This window comes from Macaca thibetana, chromosome 4, assembly GCF_024542745.1.
Source record: "Macaca thibetana thibetana isolate TM-01 chromosome 4, ASM2454274v1, whole genome shotgun sequence".
Taxonomy (NCBI): Eukaryota; Metazoa; Chordata; class Mammalia; order Primates; family Cercopithecidae; genus Macaca; species Macaca thibetana.
Window position 1 is genome coordinate 6,170,895 of NC_065581.1, and position 22,676 is coordinate 6,193,570.

Sequence of the window (22,676 nt, forward strand, 5' to 3'; positions counted from 1 at the left end):
AGAACAGACCTTCAGAATGCCTCGTAAATAACCACCCTTGCAGGCTGACTAACAATTTACAAGAGGCAAGTAGTGAAGAATAATGACCTCATTTATTTTGCTGTTCCTCTGGTGGGAATAGAAGGGTAGTTAAAAAAGAAAAGAGTGGGCCGAGAAATTTTAGGGTGGATTTCAGTCACCCTCTGACATTCCCACTGTCCTCCCCACGCAGAGAAGGTAAGGATTTATAACAAACATGTAAAAACAAATGCTGAACCTATTGATTTTAGTATCTGTATAACCTCTTTGTGAGAAGGAGGATCATTCATCATTGCATGGGCTTGTACCTTCCTTCTGCTTATTTACATGCTATTTCAAAGTCAGAGCAGGTTCCATTTCCTTGGTCATTAGGCTCAAGCCTAGCAAAGGGAGCGTAGGAATTAAACAAAACTATGGTGGCAGAACAGCTATCCTACGCAGTCTCTTTCAACAGTTTAAACCAGAGTTTGGTGTTGTTTCTAATCCTTCAGAAGGAATAATGGTTTGGCCCTTCAAAAAGGCAAAATGTGTCCCCATTTAGGGAAGGAAGGAATTTAGAGCGAGGGGATTAGGAATGACTTCCACTTGCTTCCCCCTTTATGTAAAAGCTGAGCACCACTAAAAAGAGGAACGATTCATGCTGGGAGTGTGTAATCACTCTTAGAGGGAGTGGCTTGATCTGCAGAGCAAATGTGACTCCAGACTAGTGTCACCATGATAGGTTTTTCCATCACAAGGTACATCAAAAGGGGTGGCAGATTCTAACAGGCTGTGTGTGCTGCGGCATACCAGGAGTAACTTCCTGTCGCTGGGAATTGTGAACATATTAAAGAATGGTGTTTCTAGAGTCTGAGCTTTTTATTCTGGAAGGATCCAAACCCACTGCCTTTCTAAAGTGATTTCATATAGCCACTCCAGAGACCTTGCTTGCCTACCTAGTAACACTGGAATGGAATCAATCTATGAAGCACAAGCAAGTGGTTCCTCAACAGTCAGTTGAGTTTGCTTCTTCCCTTTTAGGCCCTTCAGTATAAAGTGGAGTAGTTCGCCAGGACTGGTATCCTCGGAATAACAATGACTAACACCCCTTCTCTTGGAGACCTTTGAGCCTAGACCAGAATTTGCACCCTCAGGCTACCGCCATTCATCCACCAATCCACAGATATTGATAGTGTATCTCCCACCATGCTCACGATAGCACAATCACCCGTGTGTGCATAGTATAACATAGTTTACATTCCTTACAAACATGTTGAATTACAGCTCATATCAGCTTGAGAAGGTTATTGGATTTGTGCTAATTGGCCTATTTTGCTGGTTAAGGGCTTTTTAGTGTACTGAGATATCTTCAGAAGATAGACTATTATTCATGAAGTAATTCTACAAAGAAAATGTCAGAGCTTCTTTACTTAGTACATATCCTCTAAGGGAGCCTGTGCCCTTGTTGGTATGCTTTAATTTTTTTTTCCCAGAGAAAGCTTTTATTTGATCTTGTAAATATCAACCGGAATTTATTTATTTATTTATTTATTTATTTAGGCAAAATTTTCCACATTGATTAGGTCATCACAGAATCTTCTCAGCTGGCCATCTACTGTTTTATTCTTTTTCTACACAAGGCCAGATAATGACAGGTTTTGTTTTAGAAATATAAGCGCTTACCCTGACTGAGTCAGGATGTCCCAGTTTGTATCTTAATTTTCTATAGGACTTTGAGAAATGCATGTAACATCACAGAACCTGCTTTCTGTCTTGAAATCTGAGTCTGATAATCATCTCCTTGCCTCTCAGAATGGTGATTATGAGTTCAGTTCAGCAAACACTTACCGAACATTGACTCAATTCCAGGCACCACGTAAGGCTAAGTGAGATAAGGATTATGCCTTCCAAACACACAGTCTAGGGAGATACTGACTATGAGCACACTTTGAAGCATATAAGAGACTCTACAAGAAAGGAATTGTAAACCACATAAATTGGTGGATGAATGTGACTCTGCATTAGACTCTTCCAACCATGCTCTTTCTAGAAAGACCTTGTAAAGACCTTTGCACCTCAATCCCGGGGTCACCTACATGCCATTGGAAAGGAAGTTTACTGTGAGCTGTCTGGGATCCTTTCTTATTATAGGGCCACACTAAATGATCCTCGCTTGGCATAAGAAGCAGAATAAGTCTCTAAGTGATTCAGACACTAGGAAGAATGATACATACTATTTTATTTAAGACGATTATTGAGTAAATAAAGGTTAAATTTTTTGCATAAGCTTTTTAAAACTTCATAAAAATTCAATTAACCAACTATTTGATTGCTATTCTATGCAAACACTGTTCTGGGTGCAAAGCTAAGCCACTGGCCAGTCTCTCCTCATTCCCCAAATAGGTCGGAGTCCCCAGTTTTGTGTTCTTGTTGTACACTGACTTATTTTAGTATTTTTTACAATTGTAATTAGGTTTTTATTAGGAGCTCATTTGTAAAATCCTTGCTAGAAGCTATATGAAGATTGTGTCTGCCTTTTTCACTGCCATAGTCCTAGTACCTAATTCAGTATTGACTTTGAATTTTTATGAAGGAATACATAATACTGTTGAAATGTGCACAGGTCATTGTGTTGTCATGGGCATGGGATGAGACATACTATCAATATTTGTGGATTGATGGATGAATGGCTCTAGCCTGAGGGTGTAAGTTCTGGTCTGGGCTCAACAGTCTCCAAGAGAAGGGACGTTGGTCATTGTTACTCTGAGGACACCAGTCTTGATGACTTACTCCATTCTGTACAAAAGGGGCTAAAAAGACGGTATATAAATACAAAGCAAATAGCCTGAGGATGAATTTAATAATAAAATACAAGCGGGTCATATTTATTTATTTGCTACTAAAAGCATCCAAGATATTGGAAACATACTGATTTATTCATATTCAATTAAATTGATTTATTTGTTTAAAGAAAAACGAAAAAATGCATTGAATAAAAAGGAAATATTAGATGCTAATTTGGTGTCAGATGCTAAGAGAGAAATCCACACACACATCACCCACAGACACACTCCTCCCAGCACACCAGATATGGTTTTGACTTTTCTCAAGATAATAAGGTCTGAGATTACATTTACAAGTTATCTGCAACGATAGGGTGCAGCGGACCTAAAGAGTATTTACTTGGGATTATTAAATCAACACAGCAAATATTTGTTAAACCTCAAGTGTGCCAGAGCCTATGGATACGAGGCTGAATGAGGTGAGGGAAAAGCAGTGATGGAGAATGGGATGGGGGACCAACTTATCAGGAGGAGAAAGATCCCTTAAAGGTAACTGATGCCCAATCAAAAATACTGTGCAGTGCTTCTCCAGAGTACTAGGCACAGATACCAGAAATCTAAATCTTTCAGAACCCACTATCTGGCACTAGTGCTAGACTACCAAACTGGAACATTCTATATTTACATAGTGAAATACATTCAATAATTCAGAGTTCCTGAGTCGTTAGATAAACATGATGAATTCATAATAACTGCCCATCTCACTCCTGCTGTCTTTGTAGGTACAGTTCTCTCTAACACCCAGGAGAAGGGTTTCCTCCCAGAATGGACCCGAAGCCCGGTTAGCACCACTAAACTAAAAACTAAGCAATTATTCTCCCTGCATGAACCCCTGCCTTCACTGGTGTGGCGTTGCTATTGATCCCCATTAATGATTTAGTGATTAAGGAGGATAAATTGCCTACGAATGCAAAGAAGGCTGAAGGGCCCTCAAGAGCACAGCTGAGCATTCTCCTATCAATAAGTGCTGTGCGTGCTGCTGTGATTTTCAGCCCAGTGTCCCGTGCCACCTCGGACCAGAATCTTGTTCACCTGGCTCTCTTTTGACAATTTCTGGAAACAGTTTTCCTTCTCATCTTCTGCTATCTTTTTCACTTGGGCGACAGTCTCACCCTTCTCTTTTGACCTACTTTCCAATTACCAGGCCATACCGCTGAGTCCTTTGTTATGCATTAACACACACAAGCATAAAACTGCAGGTGATTGCTGGGCTGCAGTGTCTGTGCTTGCGTGTGTGTGGTAGGGGGGAGCGGGGGAGGTTCATCATATCATCCCATTTTTGGGTTATGCTTTGCGTGCTAGGCTGGGAAAACCACACAATGAGTAAAGTGGGGAGATGACCTCTTTCTCTCACTTCATTTAAAAGAAAAGGTGTTCAGTGCCCAAAAGCATGGTTGTTGGAAGAGACCAAGCGACAAAATAATAAAGCTCACTGGACCCTTCTGCATTAAGGAAGGAGAATCTGTTCCTGGGACAGAATGGGAGAGAAAAGTTCAGAGAATAAAAGAGAACAGTAGGAGAGAGAGAAGGGGTGGTAAGGAGGAGACAGACTGGAATTAGGTTCAGGGTAGAGCCAGTGAAATTTTAAGAAGAGTAAATTATACTCTCCTGAGGTGTGTGTTTGTTTGTTTGTTTTGTTTTTGGTTTTGGTTTTTGAGACTGAGTCTCACTCTGTCGCCCAGGCTGGAGTGCAGTGGTATGATCTCGGCTCACTGCAACCTCCACCTCCTGGGTTCAAGCAGTTCTCCTGCCTCAGCCTCTTGAGTAGCTGAGATTATAGGCACACGCCACCATGCCCAGCTAATTTTTGTATTTTTAGTAGAGACGGGGTTTCACTATGTTGGTCAGGCTGGTTTCGAACTCCTGACCTCACGATCAGCCCACGCGGTCTCCCAAAGTGCTGGGATTACAGGCGTGAGCCACCGCGCCTGGCCCTGCCTCCTGAGTTTTTAAATTATTGCTTGTTGTTTTTCTTTCCTCTGAGAGACAGGCTGGCCAGGCTGCCTTGAACTCCTGGGCTCAAGCAATTCTTCTGCCTCAGCTTCCCAAGTAGCTGGGACTGCAGGCTACCCTGGGGACCATGCCCAGCTTTATAGTTTTGTGATTATCATGAAACCAGCGGTCCTCTAAGTGTTAACCCTGACCAGCAGCAACAGCATCCCCTAGGAACTGGTTAGAAATGCAAATTATCAGGCCAGACCTCAGACCTATTCAATCTGAGGGTGCTGCACAGAGCCTTCCAGGTGATTCTGATGTGCTCTAAGCGTGGTGACCACAGAATGCATCCTTCCTCCTCTTACTCTCCGTCCCAAACTGCAATTAAGGTCTGGGCATTCACAGATGTTGTGTGTGACTGTTTCTGTTGTTGTTGCCAACATTGAAATTGAAGGTGAAGGTCAAGTTTCTCACTTGCAGCAGCACAGGGGGAAGTAGGATTCCTAGAGGCAGAGGCAGCCATAAGGTCAGAAATCCCTAAAGAATTTGCAGATGTTTGGGCCTCCACAGGTCAAGTAATGAAGAGGATTGTGCTAGTTTGCCCTGTGTTCTGGAAGCAGGAAGGACCCTCCCGGCATGTGCCTGTAATAAGTTCACCTTCCACCTTCCAGATGACTAGCTCACATCTTCCTTATCAAGCCTCTCATGCCCTTCCTTACTGCTGCTTCTCAACACATGACTTTGCTTTACACTTCACTGACAAAAAAAAAAAAAGTCACGAAATGGTAACAACCTCATTCTCCTTCCATTAAACTAGAAAATCTGCACCCCTCTTCTTCTCTTTTTCTCCTGTCTCTGGGGAGGGTAGATAGCCCCGCCCATCACAGGCTCTTCACCTGTTCCCTGGATTCCAACCACTCAAGGATTTCACTCCTAAAACTTCTCAACCTTGGCTCCAATAATCACCTCCAGAGCTTTTAAAAACTCTGAAGCCCAGGCTGCAGTCCAGAGCAATTACATCAGAATGCCTGCATGGGGGACTGAGGCATCTGTAGTTTCAAAGCTTCCCAGATGATTGCAACGTCCAGCCAAGGTTGTGAACCACTGTCCTCTCTCTGGACTGCAAACTCTCTTTCTTGGTTCCTCTCCATCACGATAAAATAACACCCACTCTCTCTTGTCTTTAAAAAATTCTCCTTTGAGCTTCACGTCAACATCTAGGTGCTGCAGAAAGTCTTGAGAAAGGTACCATCTCCTGCCATCTCTACTTTCATGCCACCAGTTTACAGTGCAGCCCATGACCATCTCCCTGGCCTCTGTCCCCATCATTTTAGTGAAACAGTCCTTTTCAAGATCATCGAAGACATCCATATTTCCACACTATATGGCCACTTTCCTCCCCTATCCTATTCAGCTAATCATAGCATTCAACACAGTTAACTGCTGTCTTGAATCTATCCATGTGTCTGGCTCTGGGCTCTTTTGATCTCCTTGTGCCCCACTGACTGCTCCTGCTCAGCCTCGTTTGTTGACTTCTCCTTTGTCTCGACTCTTACTTGTTAATGACCCTGAATCATTTGTGTCCATTATTGCTCCTAACCGTGCCCATGTTTACGTGTCTAGCTCAGCCATCTCCTTTGAGTTCTAGATTCACTTTATTCAAGTGCTTACTTGATGTTTTCATTTGCATGTCTCATAGACATTACCAAATTAACATTTCTGAATGTAACTCTTAGCTTCACCCCTCGTGCTTCCCCTTCACTTCCCACAGTTTTCCCAGCTCTGAAAATGGCACCGCCATCAACCCAACTGGCCTAACAAGAAATCTAGAGTTATTCTTGAGTTCTCCCATTTCTTTACTTCTCATCTTCAATCCCTGTGCAATTTCTGTTCTAAATACAAAAATAGATCTCCAATATAACCCCTTCTCATCTCCACTGGTACCACCATAGTTTAGTTTATCATCATCTTTGTCCTAGACCACAGCTTCCAGATTGGTCTCTGGTTTTTGTTCTACCTTCCTCCGATCCTTTCCATGCACTGATAACCTAGGGGAAGTCCCTGTACAGCCTCTAGGACAAGAACGCCTCTAGAACTAAGGGACTCTTTCAGAACACAGGTATCTGGAAGCTGCTCATCATGTATACAGCTGAAGATCAAGGCAGCAATTAGAAGGTTATTAGACTGTCCGCCTCCTGAATAGTTATCCTGAAAGTTAATACGTCAAGCAACATAACTAACCATTTTCCCCTGAAGAAGAGTGGCCACATAAGTTGAAATGCATGCAGACATATATCCCATTTTACACACATGATATAATCCAGGAAAGCTGCAAACAAACCAAAGTCTGGGTAAATTATAGCATTCCAAAATTTCCTAGAGTTCTGAGAAGTTATATGAAGCCTATGATTTTCTTTTTGTAATAAAATGAAAGTCAATAACAAACTCCTGATTGATAAGTATGAATTTTTAAATATAATTTTCTTAGAATAGGCTGCTTCCTACATACTCTTCCGTCTCATTCTCTTTTGCTGACTTCTTCTCTACTGGACTCCTAAATGATGATGTTCCTGAAGGCTAGATACTATATCTTATTTCCTTCTTTATCTATATTTTCTCCCTAGGTACAGATAACTCCCAAATACACATCTCTGATTTTCCTCTCCAGATTCACATACCTACTTGTCATTTCTGCTTGTCTATCTATGGTTATCTCCAACTTAACATATTCAAAATCTTAATTTATATATCTGTAACTCTGATCCTCTCAGTATTTTTCATCTCTGTAAATATCACTCCATCAACCAGTTGCAAAACACCTTACATCTGGTTTTAAGATTACTATCAAGAGTTCATTTTTTGAACTGCACATGGCCCAGTTAATATTTCCTGTTACCATTTACCTTGAATATCTGTCTCATAGATAGGAGTGTTGGGTACAAGATTATGAGAATGGATGTATAGGGAGTGCAGGAATAGCTTGGCACCTTTTGCCCACACTAGGCAGGATCACTGCTTGAGCCCAGGAGTTCAAGACCAGCCTGGACAACATGGTGAGACCATGTCTCTACAAAAAGTAAATAAATATAAATATAAAACAAAGAAAAGGTCAGTAGGACCAAGGTGTATGTTCTAGATGAGTAGCAAATATTGTTGTCCATTTATCTATATCTAGGACAGATTAACTCTGATTCAAATGCAACTTTCACATACAAGGATCATTCAAAATCAGCAATAATATGGGCTCATTTTGGATGATGTTAGAGAGCAATGCATACGAGGTAGGGTGCCATGGGAAGTCTCCTGCCCCATGTGAGCTTTCATATCTTTCACTGCCTTATTTCCTAGGACCTAGAAATGGTCTTGCAGCATATTGATGCTGCTGCAACATCTGCATCTGCCTCTGGAACTTAAAACAGCTTTGTACCAAGTATGGGAGTGGGGGAGAGGTATGAAAGGGCAGAGATGAAGATGAGGAGAAAGTCCTGTGTGTGACTGAGGCACAAAACAGAATTGATAGAGAAATCATTGAACTTGACTGAGTTTTATTTGAATATAACTAGATTAAGCTTCTGCCGCAGACAGAAAGGAAGACCGAAAATAGCACTAGAGATCAAGTTATATTAAAGTACAGCTACATCTTTGCACATCCAGAGTTATGGTTTGCAAAATTTGCACCCACTATGCACATAAACAAGCTTGTGGAATCCTTTATATATACAGACTTTCTGTTCTTAAAGTAGGGGGATAGAGAGGTTAGTTGTTCTTAAAGTAGGGGGATAGAGAGGTTAGTTCCACTATGAACAGCGTCGACTTCATTTTATTTTTCTGAAGTCAGAGTCAGATTCTAATACTTCTGTAAACCAATTTGTTTACAGAGTAATAGTGTACAGAGGTTATACTGTCAACATATATTAGGTAGGTGCAAAAGTAATTGCGATTTTTTGCAATTACTTTTAATTACAAAACTGCAATTAAATAGCTCCACAAATAACTAATTGTGCAACTTTAGACAATCTCCAATTAATCCCGAAATAAATGTATAGCAGTATTGACTTCACATACAAAGGTTTTATCCTCATATACACGGAGGATGAATTTTCTATCTTTCTCCTTCAATCATTAAAAATGGTATATGTCGGAGAGGTATATGTATTTAGAATAATCTTACTACCCCTCCAAAAAGAGATGTATTGGAAATACATGACTTTTTTTTTTTTTTTCCAAAGACGGAGTCTTGCTCTGTTGCCCAGGCTGGAGTGCAGTGGCACGATCATTGCTCACTGTAATCTTCAACTCCTGAACCCAAGCAATTCTCCCACTTCAGCCTCCTAGCTGGGAGTACAGGTGTGCATCACCATACCCAACTAATTTTTAATTTTTATTTTTTAGAGACTAGGTCTCGAACTCCCAGCCTCAAGCGATCCTCCCATCTTGGCCTCCCAAACAGCTGGGAGTATAGGCATGTGCCACGGCACTCTGCCAAACAGGTGAATTTTTAAATGAGAAAACTAAATGCCTGCCTCTTACCTTCACACCAAGGATTGAAGAGAATGTACGTGTCTGTTTCTGGGTTTCGACTGGTTCTAATTATGCCATAGGGGGTCCAGACAGCAACATACATGCGGAATTTCCCCACAATACATTCGGGGGAAGACTGGACGGACAGCCGCACAGACCTGTCCTCTCTCATGACAATCTTGGCCCCCCACTTTCCACTTTGTAACTCTGAGACTATAGGCACTGGGATGTAGGTTCCCTTGTTCTCCTGTGGGTAGCGACCTATGAGAAGAGAGAAGAGAGAAGAGATACTGCGTTAGGTTGATTTCACAAGCCACTTTTGTTCTCCCTCTCTTATCTTATAGCTGAAGGGACAGGAGTAATCCATTAGAATTAATCTTGACTTGAAGAAACATACAAATCAGGCAAGTCTGCAAATTACTTTGACTGTAAGCAGAAGAACCTTCAAGAGCAAAACTTACTTCATTTGTTTTCTATAAAGCATGTAGAGGATTCCACATTAAGACAAGCAAACAATGCTCCATTTTAGCCTCCCTAATTACTAATTTCAAAGATCTTTAAAAGAGTCTTTGCATCAGGTATAACTCCCAATGCAATCCCTCCCCCCTTCCCCCTCCCCATGATAGGCCCCGGTGTGTGATGTTCCCCTTCCCGAGTCCAAGTGATCTCATTGTTCAGTTCCCACCTATGAGTGAGAACATGCGGAGTTTGGTTTTCTGTTCTTGTGATAGTTTGCTAAGAATGATGGTTTCCAGCTGCATCCATGTCCCTACAAAGGACACAAACTCATCCTTTTTTATGGCTGCATCGTATTCCATGGTGTATATGTGCCACATTTTCTTAATCCAGTCTGTCACTGATGGACATTTGGGTTGATTCCAAGTCTTTGCTATTGTGAATAGTGCCGCAATGAACATACATGTGCATGTGTCTTTACAGCAGCATGATTTATAATCCTTTGGGTATATACCCAGTAATGGGATGGCTGGGTCATATGGTACATCTAGTTCTAGATCCTTGAGGAATCACCATACTGTTTTCCATAATGGTTGAACTAGTTTACAATCCCACCAACAGTGTAAAAGTGTTCCTATTTCTCCACATCCTCTCTAGCACCTGTTGTTTCCTGACTTTTTAATGATTGCCATTCTAACTGGTGTGAGATGGTATCTCATTGTGGTTTTGATTTGCATTTCTCTGATGGCCAGTGATGCTGAGCATTTTTTCATGTGTCTGTTGGCTGTATGAATGTCTTCTGATGTAAATGACGAGTTGATGGGTGCTGACGAGTTGATGGGTGCAGCACACCAACATGGCACAAGTATACATATGTTACAAACCTGCACGTTATGCACATGTACCCTAGAACTTAAAGTATAATAATAATAAAAAATTTTTAAAAAATAGATTAGATTCCCCAGGAATACTGAATTGTATCCTATGTGGCAAAGAAAAAGTGAATTATCATCTTTGTCCTATATTATTGGTTTAAATCATAAAAGAAAATTATATACTGTCTCATTAGAAATATTTTAAGTCATTCTAGAACAATTTGAAACATATATGAGAATTTTTTTCAACAAGATTGTACAGTAAGCCCATTAAAAAAAAAAAAAAAAAAAAAAAAAAAACAAAACAACAAAAAAAGAGTCTTTGGTAGGCATACTGTTAGAGAACTTTCCAAGGAGGTGGTTCCATATGTTACTGCTGTGCAGTTTTGTGAGGATGCTTAATCTTAATGAAAATAATAATTTACACAGTGCAAACCAGTGAGAAAGATGAGAACTTCAACACTCTGCTATTAGGGATATTGGGTATACCACTCAGAATGAATATCACATATGCTTTTAAATCCAGCACAGATTTGAACATTGTTTTCTGCCTAGGTGCCATGGCATCTAAGTAATGCTCTTGAAGACACATGGGACTCAGACTCTCAGGAGCCCCTCCATAAACCCACCTGCATAAGCATGTTTGTTCCAGAGGCACCCATCTCCTGTTTCTGCTCCCTCTTTGTGCATACTGTCTTGGGATGAGCTTGCCTTTTCTCCCAGAGGCTTTGTTGTTCTCTGGAACCCCTTTCACTGTTGATGTGTAGACATCAAAGGCAATCTTGCCAGGTAAATGGAACCCATAATTCATTTATTACAGTGGTTCCCAGCAGCTGTCATCAGTAAATACTGATTTAGATTTAGAATACACAGTATTTAAAAAGATGCAAGTTTAGTAAAAATAAACTTACGGAGATAAAAATCTACGTGTTAATGACAGATTTTTTTTTAGAAAAAGGGATGAAAGGAATTTTAAAGCTAATTATGTAAGGATGCACTTTGGGGAATAGGAAAGAACTAGAGAAGTACATCTGAAAGCACTCTTTGTACCTGCTATGTGCTCAACCTCAGCTTCACCTTTGTGCTAACTTCCACTTTTGTTTTAAAAGCTTCACCTTTGTACTAACTTCTAGTTTTGTTGGGAACATGGAAAGAAAGAAGACAATCACTAGTTTCCACTGTTACACTTTAAATTAAGACTTCAAAGACTCATATTAAAGTTTACCTATCAAATCCAAGTTATACAAAAATAGTAAAGCAAAAGGAAAGCTATGCTTTTCATGCTGACTTTGAATCCAGTCATAACCTAATTTAAAGACTACTTCTGACATTTTTCATTCATATATTGATATTGCCTACTATGTGCTAGACATTATCCTAAGTGCTAGGGATACAACAGTGAAGAAAACAGACAATAACTTCTGTGCTCATAGAGCTGATATTCCACAGAAAAAGCCAAAGCATGTGGTTTACCATGTTCTTATCACCCCTTTTTTCCCTGTAACAAATGATGAGAAGTAAACCATTATCATCATCCTAATTTGACAAATCAGGAAACTAAGACAGAGTCGTTAAGCAACTTACCCAGGGTGATGCAGCTAGCAAATAGTGGAGTTCAGATTTGAACCCAGACCATCTGGCTTGAGAGTCAGAGTGTTTAACACTAAGCTCTATGGCAGCTGTATGAGTTGAAAATGTTTTGGAGTTGATGAGAACTACGTCAAATTCTGACTCCACAATTAACTACTGGTGCAACTTCAGGCAAATCACTTAATTGTCTTAGCTTCCATTTTCTTGTCTTTGCAGTTTAGTTTGGGAAATAAAAAAACAATAGATTTTATCATATAATGAAAGCTTTATGCTTAGCACACAGTAGGGGCTGGCTGAGGGGGCACTGATTTTTTTTTTTTCTTTTTTTGAGACAGAGTTTCATTCTTGCCACCCAGGCTGGAGTGCAGTGGCACAATCTCAGCTCACTGCAACCTCTGCCTCCTGGGTTCAAGCAATTTTCCTGCCTCAGCCTCCCAAGTAGCTGGAATTACAGGCACCCACCACCACGTCCGGCTAATTTTTTGTATTTTTAGTAGAGACGAGGTTTTGCCATGTTGGGCAGGCTGGTCTCGAGCTCCTGACCTCGGGTGATCCACCCGCTTTGGCCTCCCATAGTGCTGGGATTACAGGTATGAGCTACCATGCCCAGCCACTTTTTTTTTTTTTTTTTTTAAGTATAACTTCTACTAGAAAGTAAAGGCAGAAGGAAGAAGGGGTGATTTTTTTTTCCTCTCTGGTTCTGAATCTGAAGAAAGGTGAATGTCCCAAGGAAAGTAGGTTACTTGTGTTGATTGAGATATTGTGGCTAAGGGGAAAGAAATACAGCTGGCTCTAACACTTCTGTGTGATCTCGGTCAAAGCACTCATCTCCTATCAACTAAAACTTTGCTTCTTCTATAAAATGGAGATCACAGTGGTCATAGTTTGTGGTAGGGAGGGCAGCTCAGTAAGTGGCAGTTGTTGTTACTTCCTTATTGTCCTGGGCTTTCTGATTCCTCTAAGTGATCCTTCTCTGCTCCATCTGTGGGAAATTAGGATGGATTTACCAACTGCCAACAGACCTACCGAGGTCCAAAACTATTTCAAAGGCCAGTTTATCTCAGATTAAAAAACCTTGAGCTGACTGATTTTTCCATCAGGAGAACTTGTAGAAGTGAAAAAAAAAAAGTGTCGTCATTCATTAGTAACCAAAAAGTCTTAATAATTCCAGAATCATCATGGAGTCACCTGAAACCTCCCATTCAATCATAATTTCTGATTTTCTGAGTCATTAATGATCACTGTATTCTCCATTCATCCCTTAGAGCAATGGTTAGAAAACTATAGTCTGAGGCCAAATGTAGCTTACCTACTGTTTATATAAAGTTTTATTGGGACACATTTATGTTGATTTGCTTGTGTATTATTGTGCTACAATACAACTCTGCTCTTGTAAGAGCAGAGTTGAATAGTTGTGACAAAGTCCATATGGTCTGCAACGCCTAACACAGTAGCTGGCCCTTACAGTAAACAATTGCCAACATCTGCCTAAGAGGATTTCACATTTTATTTATTTAAGGCATGATTCATTATAGACTCTTGGTGTCTAACACTTGAGCCTAAGAAGAAAATACCATCACCTAGTTTCTCCTTCCAAGGAGAAACATGTTTCTAAACTATTCGCAAACATCTATACTACTAGTAGGTCAACCTTTAGTTTCCTTAAAGTCTCCCAGTTAAATTCCCCACAGTCTCAGGGGGTGTTGAAAACATAGGAAGTTTGTAGCTTTTTACTGATTTTACAATTCATAGCTAAAATGTACAATTTTAAGATTGCAAAAGTTGTTTAGAGTCGCCAAGGCAGTTCACATAGTGATGGAAATACAGTGACAGGAATTAAGTTTTGTTTCTTAGGGTCCTTACAAAACCTCTGTGAGGAAATTTTTACAGATGGGAAACTGAGGCTTGGTGAGGGTGTCATGTCTGCACATCACGTAACTAGGCAGAGGTGGAGACAGAACTGGGGACAGGGAAGCCTGTTCTCTTTGCCCTATGTCGTGCTGCCTCAGTGAAGGAAGGTGGAGAATGGCAAAAGGGATCTAGGGAGATGAAAGGAGGTGAGAAAAGAATAAAACTGGAAAGTCTGAAGGAATATGAGGAAAAGGGACATTGAGAAATTATGCTGTGGTGGATAAAAGATGTGTGAGCCAGAAGTGAGGATCAAAGGAGGTAACAACTGAGTGAAGAGAAGGAAGACCAGGTGGAGAGGAACCTGCACGAGGGTCTCTCTGGGCCAACTCATTTTTTTGTGATTTGCGTTGGGAAGGCTTCCAAAGAGTGAAGATGCCAAAGGGTGAAGGCTGAGCAACCCTGCTGATACGCTGATGCCACGTGGCCCGGGAACAGGGTATGGAAACTCGTCAGGGACAGGGAGTGGTGAGATGAATTCCAAAGGAAGGAAAAAGAATCCTGACTGGCAGGCTTTTCATATCCCTGTATGGGAAAGCTGGTTAGGAATGTGAAACCTGATGTGTCAATAGCACCTCAGGGTCTTGTTGACTGCTCTATTACACTATGTTTAATTCTGAATGTAATGATTTCAATGACAGCACTGGGGAAGTATTCTCCATGATTGAACTGTGAGCGAGAAAGTTGTGACAGAGTAGTATTTCATTTCACTTAATAGCCCTTCTCAGCCCCAGAAGTCGGCATGGTTATGAGACCACAATCCAGCTATCCTTGGAAAACCCATCCATCAACATCCATGACTGCCCATCAGCTATCCTTGGCCCAATCTGGATGGGAAACATGGCTCCATACAGGGAACTTCCATGCATGTGTTTGCCTAAAGGATGTAATGCCTGGATAGATGTGTTTTTCTCCTTTTCTCCCCCAAATCATGCAACTTTGGGCTAAAAACATTAGGGCAAGAGAAAGAGAATTGGGAAAGACAGCATCCAAGAAAGGAATCCCATTTTGTTTTTAATAATTTCAGCCTTTGAAATTGGACTGCTAAACATGAGGAAATATTATAATTACCAATTGCAATTTTTCACACTTATCAAAAATAAGTGCCATCTTCCCAAGTGATCTAGAAATTAACATATGCTCTTAGTTTAAGTGCTTGCTTTCATTTGTGAATTATTATTGAGGTCACAAAACTACCGTTTTTAAGGCAAAAGTCGCTTGGCCCATAGGCCTATATTCAAATGCCTCATTGTCCCTTTACTGAGGGCCTCACTATCCTTACACGGACCTACCTTAATCCCCCCAGCTTGGATGTAGGAGGAAGAAGATGAAAATCTTTAATTCCATTATGATGTTACTCTGTTCCAACCTTAGATACGTAGGCTTGAGCTTTGTGCACAGTTTCTTGATATTAGTATCCTTCACAAGATAGGCAAGAGAAATCTAGCTGCAGCTCAGATTCAGAGCTATGTAATCCTGGGGAAAATGTCCCCTCAACCTTTCAATGCATTCCACAGACCAGACAGCCCGCTGCATGCAAAGCCCTGCATTGGTAGTGCCCACTAGAAGAATTCATTGCCTTTTAAAAAATTAATATTTTAGGTTAGTTGATGGCTTTGAAATATTTTTACTTAAAAAATACAATGTCCCAGGTGGTGATGAGGTTCCCAGGTAGTCTAGAAAGGACATCAAATAGCGTATGGTATGGTCAGTATGGTTGAATATTGTTCCTAATAGAACTGTTCTGACGCCACCTCTCTCACGCCTAGGACCTGGAAGAACATACTTGCCATCAAGGAGGGTGACTGAGTAGACACATCTGTCAATCACTGCTCCCTCTCGTGCTCCAAAATAAAGAAGCTGGTAACTCAGGACACTCCCACTTCTCTCCTCTTTTGGGTATGCCATCTGTAAGTCCAGTGGCTGCAGTCTATGCCCCTGATACACTATACTTAGTAATAAGAAGAATTCTGGCCATATTGTTAGGGAAACAAGAACCTAGGAGAGCCAGGGTCACAACCTTTTTAAATCAACTTCATCTTAAAACTAGCAAGGCATTTTCCTTGCCAGTCAAAACCCATGGTCCTAAGACATTGACAGCTAAGGAAGCAACTTGGTAATGCCTGCAAGGACAAACTCCTACAACAACAGAAAGTCCAGATGTCCCGATATCCGTAACGATATATACTTTCAAGATAATTACAGTTACGCTCTGATGTACTCACACACTAAAATGTCAAGGATAGTTTTCTTTAAATCAATAGAATAGCAAATTTTGTCATGTTGTCAGCCTACCCACACATAAGCACAGCTTAGCTTAGTCTTTACGTAGACAAGATCCCTATATAAGAAAAGCTTAAAACAATAACAGTGCGTTCCTCTACTTGCTTTCTGAGGATACCCTACTTTGTAACGGAGTCGCTTTTAATAAACTATCTCTTCTCACTGCACTCTGTGACTCACCTTGAATTCCTTCCTGCATGAGATCCAAGAACACTCTCTTGGGGTCTGCATCGAGACCCCTTTTTCTATAACAATTATTTGCCAGAAAAGCCCAAACAAACCTTTATCTCCTCATTCACTTAGATGTCTATTCCACTTGTTAAACTGAACTGAAGACACTGTCTCATATGTCTGTATAGCTCCCATAGAATGTCACAGTGTTTTGCATCCAGTTGGTACCTAATAAATGTCAATGGGGCTGAACTGAGCTCTCTGCAAATGTCAAGCCCCACTAAGGTCATCATAGAGATGTTAGAAGCTCTGGAATGAGATGCCCGCAGCAATCCAGGTGTTCAATCCAAGCACCCCTCACAAGAAACAAACATTTTTATTTCTAAGCTTTTTCCTTCAGAGGGTGTTTTCCATTCTTATATAAACATATTTTAAGCTGAGCTCTGACTCCATCTACCTGCTGACTTCCTTTAAGAGTTCATTCTTAAAAGAGGATTGTCTCTAAGGAACACAGGAATATATCATGTCTTCAGCTGAGAAGGTAAATTTCATGATGTTAATTCATTTTTCCATTTGATTCATTTGTTTTTCCCAAGGCGCACCTTTCATGTTCAAAATAATCAATCTATTTCCAAATAGGCCCTGGAAGTATGAAAGTGACAGCATGATGTATGTAGCAGTGCTGGAAGTGTGGATACAGTTGCTTTGGAAAAGGGAGCAAAACTTGTGCTAACCATCTTAGGATGGAAAGGGAGTGTGCTGAGACCAAGAGGGAATAAGTCCCTGAATAACTCTTAGAAATACCAGGTAACCAACTGCAAAAACAGCATGCCACCACCAAAAAAGAAACAATCAAAAAGGCACAGAAATCATGGATGATAGCAACTAAGAAGAGAGAAACACAAGTATTCAAAAGCAAATCGTCTCTTTGAGGACTGCAGAAATGTGCCCTTTCCATTGCTAAGTTGCCACTGACAGATTGCATACATATTTCCAGATGTTTCCTAAAGAGAGAGACCTTCCTGGCCATGTTTATTACAGTTCAGGCAAACTCAGGAAGGTTTGGGGGGAAGCTTTGTGAAGACAGGGATTGAGTTTTGTTTAACTTTGTATACCCAGCAGCTTGCATGATGTTTCGAACATAGTAGGTGCTCAACAAATATTTGGCAAATGGGAGCTAGGTATTGTTAAGGTGTCTTTTCTACCTTGATTTTATTTCACTTTTCTTTAAATGCTTCCTACATCATTTAAAACCTCTTTTGGAGTAAAGGTAAGGTGTAATTTTGTGAGATATACATGAAACCAGCATTGTGCTAAGCTCTTTGAGTGAATCCGAAAGAAATCATAAGGTTGTCACCTGATGCTGACTACCTGGCCCCTGGCTTTAGGAAGTGCACCATTTAGATGGCTAACCAAGGCAGGAATGTGAACATGAGGACACCGTGTCTCAGGATGATGCCAGTGGCATTCAGAGGAAGTAAGAACATAACATGAAATTCAGAGAAAATATGGACAGCATTGAGATGGCAGAATTTCTCCCTAAGAATGGCTTATTTCTGTGAAAGAGGACTATGAAGCCCCCGCAATGAAATGTGTATCCATTTTAAATGTTCCTACAGCATGCCAGCCTTTTCCTGGGATTACTGGCCATGAGGAACAGTGTGGAAACCTAGAGGAGGAAGTGGCTAACAGTGTCCGTGGAAGTTGAAGAAGATTCCTTAGAGAATGTGGTTTTGGGATACAATCCATTTGTATCGCAAATCCATTTGGACAAGGTGGGGAAGAGTCTTCACAGCTGGGGGAATAACCAGCTGAGGGAATAAGGAAGGGACAGTGCATAAAGGGAATGGCAGGATACCTGTGGCAGAAGAAGCAGTTGACCCAGGCAGGGTAAAAAGCATAGGGACCTCCAATGCTGTGCAAAGATATTTAGAGTATGTCCTAAGGAGGGGAAGGAGATGGGGCAGGAGCCATTGAAAAGTTTAAGAGGTCTGATGAGATTGCATTTTAGAAAGATCAGTCTGTCTGCAAGATGGAAAATGGTTTGAGAGGAACAAGAGTGGAGCAAGGAAACCAGTCAGAGAGTGCTGAAGTGCTCAAGGGAGGCATGATGGTGTCCTTGACTGACTCTCAGGGGAAGGTAACTGGAGGTGTGCCGGCGGAAGCAGGAAAGAGAGGCAGTAGGCATTTGATGTTGGCATTGAGTAAGGGGGCAGAGCCATAGGCGACCCCAGGTTTTGTTCATTCTTCAAAGAGTTTTTCATTGCCTACAAGGTGCCAGGCACTGCTTGTTTGTTTGTTTGTTTTTGTTTTTGTTTTGTTTTGTTTTGAGACAGAGTCTTTCTCTATTGCTTAGGCTGGAGTGCAGGGGCACAATCTTGGCTCATTGTAACCTCTGCCTTGCAGGTTCAAGCGATTCTCCTGCCTCAACCTCCCAAGTAGCTGGGACTACAGGTGCCACCACGTCTGCTATTTTTTGAATTTTTAGTAGATACGGAGTTTTGCCATGTTAACCAGGCTGGTCTCAAACTCCTGACCTCAAGTGATCCACCTACCTTGGCCTCCCAACGTACTGGAATTACAGGTGTGAGCCACTGTGCCTGGCCCCAGGCACCATTTTAAGTGAAATGCAGCCATGAACCAAACAGTCATTCCCTCTAACTGAAAGATTCCAGACTAAGCTTCAAACATGGGTGAACGTGCTGCTTTATGAGGAGTTTGCTCCAAAAGTTAAGACCTGGTGTTGTTAACTGCAATACAAATTTACTCCAGGAAGCTAGTTTTCTGGAAATTCCCTAACCCACACGTGTGTTGCCTTGTTTAAGAGAAGATAGGATATTTTTCGTCTTTAAGAAAAAATAACCAGCAGAAAATGTTCTACAATGTAGACAAAGTTGGTTACAGAGCGTAACATTACACTGCAGATTTGTTCACTATTGTTGCGGATTCAATTTCTAAGGACCAGGAGGAACAGGAGTCAGAGAATTTGGACTTGTGTTTCCTGTTGTCCATTCGGGAATAACAACCACTTATAGTCTGTCTCGGCGACTCCACCTATTGACTGACTGGCTGCTCTCAGACCTATTGCCTGCACTCCTAGAACCCTCTGTCAGGTTCCACAGGAAGCCATGTTCCGAGGCTCCTCTGCTTTCTGACTTCCAGGTAGGTTTGGCCAAAGAGGGGATTGGGAGCAGGAAGAGGGGAGATGTCAGGGTGTGTCTCCTGTGCGCTCTCTGTCTTGAGGTGAGAGTCTGAGTCGCCTCCATGGCTCCAGCACCTGCTGATGCCTTCTGGGTTCTGACAGGACCTCCTCCTCCATATGCCTCCAGCTCCTGGTGTGGTGGCAGTTTTCTACTGTTCCTAATTCCTGGGTTGCCTCACCAGGTTGCCTGTTTGGCTTCTTAGTCATTCGCTTCCCTGTGTACACAATTGCCTCCATTAAGATCCCACTGCTTACAAGTCTAGAGCAGTTTCTATTTGCTCTCCTATCAGCTTTAAGGGTTATGTCCATTTTATATATGGGAAAACTGAGGCTCAGGTAACTTAAGTAACTAGCTCTAGGCTACATAGCTGTCAGTATGCAGAACAATCATTCGAACCCAGGTCGGCTTGGTCCAGAGCTGTGACTGGGGAGGCTAATGAACCCTCTCAGTGCATTTTCCATCTGTAAAATGGGCATTACAGAAGATGAGGATTAAACAATAGTGTGTGTGAAGGGCATTTCATAAACTGAACAGATTATTATTCACCTTATTAGATGGTGTCTGATGGCTATAACAGCGAAGAAATCTTACTAAACTTATTTTTATTTCTGAACATAACCACACAGGTAGTGAATAAGGTGTGAGAACTAAAAGGAAAGTCTTATTCCCACTCCCCTCCCAACCAACTGTACAGACTCTTTCTTGGCTAAGGGGACCCCAGAGAAATCTTAAAAACTGAGTCGCAGCCATGATGGGGTGAGAGGTGGTACACACCTCATTATATTCCCTTTCCTTTTGCTGTTTAGACAAAATTGAACAGAATCAATATTAAAATAGAGATCATACAACTGACACTGTGGCAATAAAATATCTAATTATAAACAAGACCCAAGGCCATGCCAGGCAAGGGTTAAGTCACGAACCTCTGCATTTAAAGAATAAACTATGTCCTAACTGCCACAAAGTTTTTCTTTTTCTCTAGCAGCTAAGCAAGCCCTAGTCTCAAGATGAGCAATGTTGAAACAACTGCAGTTCACCCACCACCAGATGCTGACTGACCCACATTCCACCAGCCACAATTACATCTTTGATTGGATAAGAGATTGATTTCAGCATCATTCTCCTGGTAAGAGACTATCAACCATGGACTGGTTCTGGACGATTTACTGAGGCTGCACACTTCCATGCATTCCTGTCCCTGCTTCACCTTTTGATGTATGGGGCCTAACTTCAGTACATATAAATGTTAGGTCTCACCCTAAAGTGAATATGGGTCACAGGTAACATCCATGTTTATTTAGTATGCATACATTAAGTCCCTCTTCCATGTTTATTTAGTATGCATACATTAAGTCCCTCTTCATAAATGTTCATAGCTCCCCTTGTAACTTGTTGAATATGTATATTTGGCCAACAAGTTCAGCATAAATTCCTGTTCCATCTTCCTTTCCCTTGAAGTGCCCACTTTTCAGCCTCTGCCAGAGGTTGTGCTTCTCAGCCTGTCTGGATGGTCACTCTGCAGGCTGTAACCTTTTCTAAGAAATAAAGACTCCTTTCCAAATGTATAAATTTGTGATTTTTCAATTAACAGGTAACTGTTGATGTGGAATGATTCCAGATTTTTTTCATCAACAGGTTATTTATTAAGCATCATTTAAGTGCCAGGCACTGTTCTAGGTACTGAGAATGCAGCAGTGTCAACACATAGAAGATTCATGGAGTGTAGAGTCTAGTGGGAGTATACGGACAATAAACAAATAAATATATGCTATGTCAAATGGAGACAAATGCTATGAAAAAATGACTAGAGCACCTTAAGGGGACAGAGAGGGACAGAGTTGGGGGTGCTAATTTGGAGACAGTGGCTAGAGGAGACCTTTGAGAAGAGACTTGAGAAAAGTGAGGGAATGAGCAGTGCAAATATGAGGGGATGGGTGTCATCAGTGCAAAGGCCCTGTGGGAGGTGGTACTTGGCATACTTGAGGAGGCCAATGTGCCTGAAGCAGAGGAATTGTGGGAGGTGAGGTACCTGAGCAGGGGAATTGGGGGAGATATGATGCCTGAAGCAGAGAGAATTGTGGGAGATGAGGCACCTGAGCAGAGGGAATTGTGGGAGATAAGATGCCTGGGGCAGAGAGAATTGTGGAAGATGAGCTGCCTGAGCAGAGGGAATTGTGGGAGATAAGACACCTGGAGCAGAGGGAATTGTGGGAGGCAATGGTGCCCGAGCAGGGGAATTGTGGGAGATGAGAAAGTGCCTGGAGCAGAGGAAACCATGGGAGATGATGTCAGAGAGAGTCAGATCAAGCAGGGCTTTGTAGGACTTTGGATTTTGTTCGGATTGAGAAAAGCAGTCACTAGAAAAGAGGCATGATCTGCTTTAAGTTCTTTTAAAAAAAATCACTTTGGTTGTTCTGTGAAGACTGCAGGAGAGCAATCAGGATTACTATGAAGATCTCTTGACCTCCCAATATCCCCCTTTTGCTTGTTGGTAATGAAAATCCTACCAACTGAAGAGAAATTAGAGATGATCTGAAATGTTTATATCCCTGGGAAAAGCAATGTGTTTGCTTAAATTTGTTGCACTATGTACTTTTCCTAAAAGCTGGAACTGGGTGTTGGAAATAGGGAGGAAAGTGGAGGTTGGAAATAGGGAAAATTGCTCAGGGTACATGGTATAAAAAATGTGGCCACCAGAAGTACAAAGTTCATCTACATGACCATTGTTTCTAGGGCAGTTTCCAGACCTTCCTTGGCATGAATTTAAACAAGACTGTTATCCTATCAATCCATGGAGGTTAAACTCTTCAAGATCTAGAGATGTGAGGGAGAAAAATAGGATGTTGGTGTTGCAATGTCTAATTTATTGTAGTTTGCCGGATTTCACAGTTATA

General features: G+C 41.4%; 1 protein-coding gene across 3 annotated transcripts in view; it reads right to left on the reverse strand.

Annotated features, from left to right (window-relative positions):
• F13A1 (coagulation factor XIII A chain) overlaps positions 1-22,676 on the reverse strand; it is a 160,731-nt gene that overhangs the window by 102,828 nt on the left and 35,227 nt on the right. For all 3 annotated transcript variants that reach the window (XM_050789671.1, XM_050789670.1, XM_050789672.1), the window contains one exon: positions 9,306-9,557. In XM_050789671.1, coding sequence (XP_050645628.1) covers positions 9,306-9,557 — 252 coding nt within the window. The remainder of the gene's footprint in view (positions 1-9,305; positions 9,558-22,676) is intronic.